Source organism: Sesamum indicum, linkage group LG3, assembly GCF_000512975.1.
Source record: "Sesamum indicum cultivar Zhongzhi No. 13 linkage group LG3, S_indicum_v1.0, whole genome shotgun sequence".
In the NCBI taxonomy this organism is placed as follows: domain Eukaryota; kingdom Viridiplantae; phylum Streptophyta; class Magnoliopsida; order Lamiales; family Pedaliaceae; genus Sesamum; species Sesamum indicum.
The window spans coordinates 14,919,585-14,921,089 of NC_026147.1; the positions used below are offsets into that span (position 1 = coordinate 14,919,585).

Genomic DNA, 1,505 nt, shown 5'->3' on the forward strand with positions numbered 1-1,505 from the left:
ATCCCATACAAGTCCCATACAGACTTCCTCCATCACTTTCAGTCCACCACACGCAAACACACAGGTTGTGTGTATGTGTGTGTATTTCTATTTATTTGACTAAGAAATGCCCATTTGGATTTCATATATAATACGACTTTCCCTCTATTTTGCCCTTTATTTTCTTGGGTGTAGTTTTCTATTAATGTCGTTTTTGACTAGGCATGAAGTCTTTTATTATTATTATTATTATTATTATTATTATTATGATTACTTTTATTATTATTTCGTCCTCTCTCAGTTGGTGAATTTAAATTAATTACATAATAGAGAATTGTTGTATTTATTACGGATAATGAGATTTATTTAGTTTTATTATCTATTCGATATTTGAATTTAAATTAAGGGTGCATTTGTGGAAAAGCGGACATTCTTGCTGATGCTCGCATGATGGATGCCAAAGCTACCTCCACGCCCCTTCCCCCGGGCCACAAGCTCTCTACTGATGCTGGTTCCTTGTTGGCTAATCCTACTGCTTATCGACATTTGGTTGGTCGTCTTCTTTACCTCGGTTTTAATCGACCAGATATCTCCTTCGTCGTACAGCAGCTGTCCCAATTCCTTCAACACCTGCAGTCTTCTCACTGGGATGCAGCCTTGTATGTCCTGCGTTATCTCAAGGGGACTTCCTCTCTAGGGCTGTTCTTTTCCTCCAGCAACTCGCTTCAGCCTTTCGCTTTAACTGATGCCTCTTGGGCCTCTTGCTCCAATTCTAGTCACTCTGCCACTGGCTTTTGTATATTTTTAGGCTCCTCCCTCGTTTCCTGGAAGACAAAAAAACAAGCCACGATATCCCGGTCCTCTGCCGAGGCTGAGTATCGGAGCATGGGGTCTGTTGTTTGTGAGCTTCTCTAGCTATCGTATCTTCTTCACGCCTTTCAGGTCTCTTTTCGTACCCCTATCTCTTTTTGGTGTGATAATCAGGCCGCCATTCACATCACTGAGAACCTGGTGTTTCACGAGCATACCAAACACCTTGACATCGACTGCCATATCGTTTGTGAGCAATTCAAGCTGAGTTTCATCTTGCCGTCGCATATTCCTAGCCGTGATCAGCTTGCGGATTTATTCACCAAGTCTGCCTCTGTTTCTGACTTTGCTCGTCTCTTTGCCAAGCTGGGCTTTTGGGGGGGGGGGGTGTTATGTGTGTGTTACAGGTTACATATCAACGCAGAGCAGAACAGAGATGCAGCTTGAAGATGATGCTCAATCTGCTGCCAACTTAGCGCTGACCTGGAGTTGTGTTGGCTGCCTCGTCACCTAAATTTATGTTCAGTCTTTGTTTTAGTTTGTAAAGCACGTTTTCTCATTAGTTAGATTTACACTTCTTGCAGCAGCTATTTTTTTAGTGTTAGTATAAGTCTGTTATACAGCCTCTGTAATTGATTTCTTTTTTGAATCAATGAGAACAAACCACATAATTCTCCCAATTCTAAGAATGACCACGGCACACACCTCACACTCTG

General features: G+C 41.9%; 1 protein-coding gene across 1 annotated transcript; it reads left to right on the forward strand.

Moving 5' to 3' along the window:
• Nucleotides 430–1,236, forward strand: LOC110011713 (uncharacterized mitochondrial protein AtMg00810-like). The gene is made up of 2 exons (XM_020692507.1): nt 430–876; nt 964–1,236. Exons 1-2 carry the CDS (start codon nt 430–432, stop codon nt 1,234–1,236), a joined length of 720 nt encoding a protein of 239 aa, XP_020548166.1.

Bases quoted from the DNA above. Each gene is read 5' to 3' on its own strand.
- LOC110011713 (XM_020692507.1), top strand. From the start codon at position 430: ATGGATGCCAAAGCTACCTCCACGCCCCTTCCCCCGGGCCACAAGCTC. The intron at 877-963 runs GTTTGTGAGCTT...TGTGATAATCAG, and splicing joins ATCGGAGCATGGGGTCTGTT to GCCGCCATTCACATCACTGA.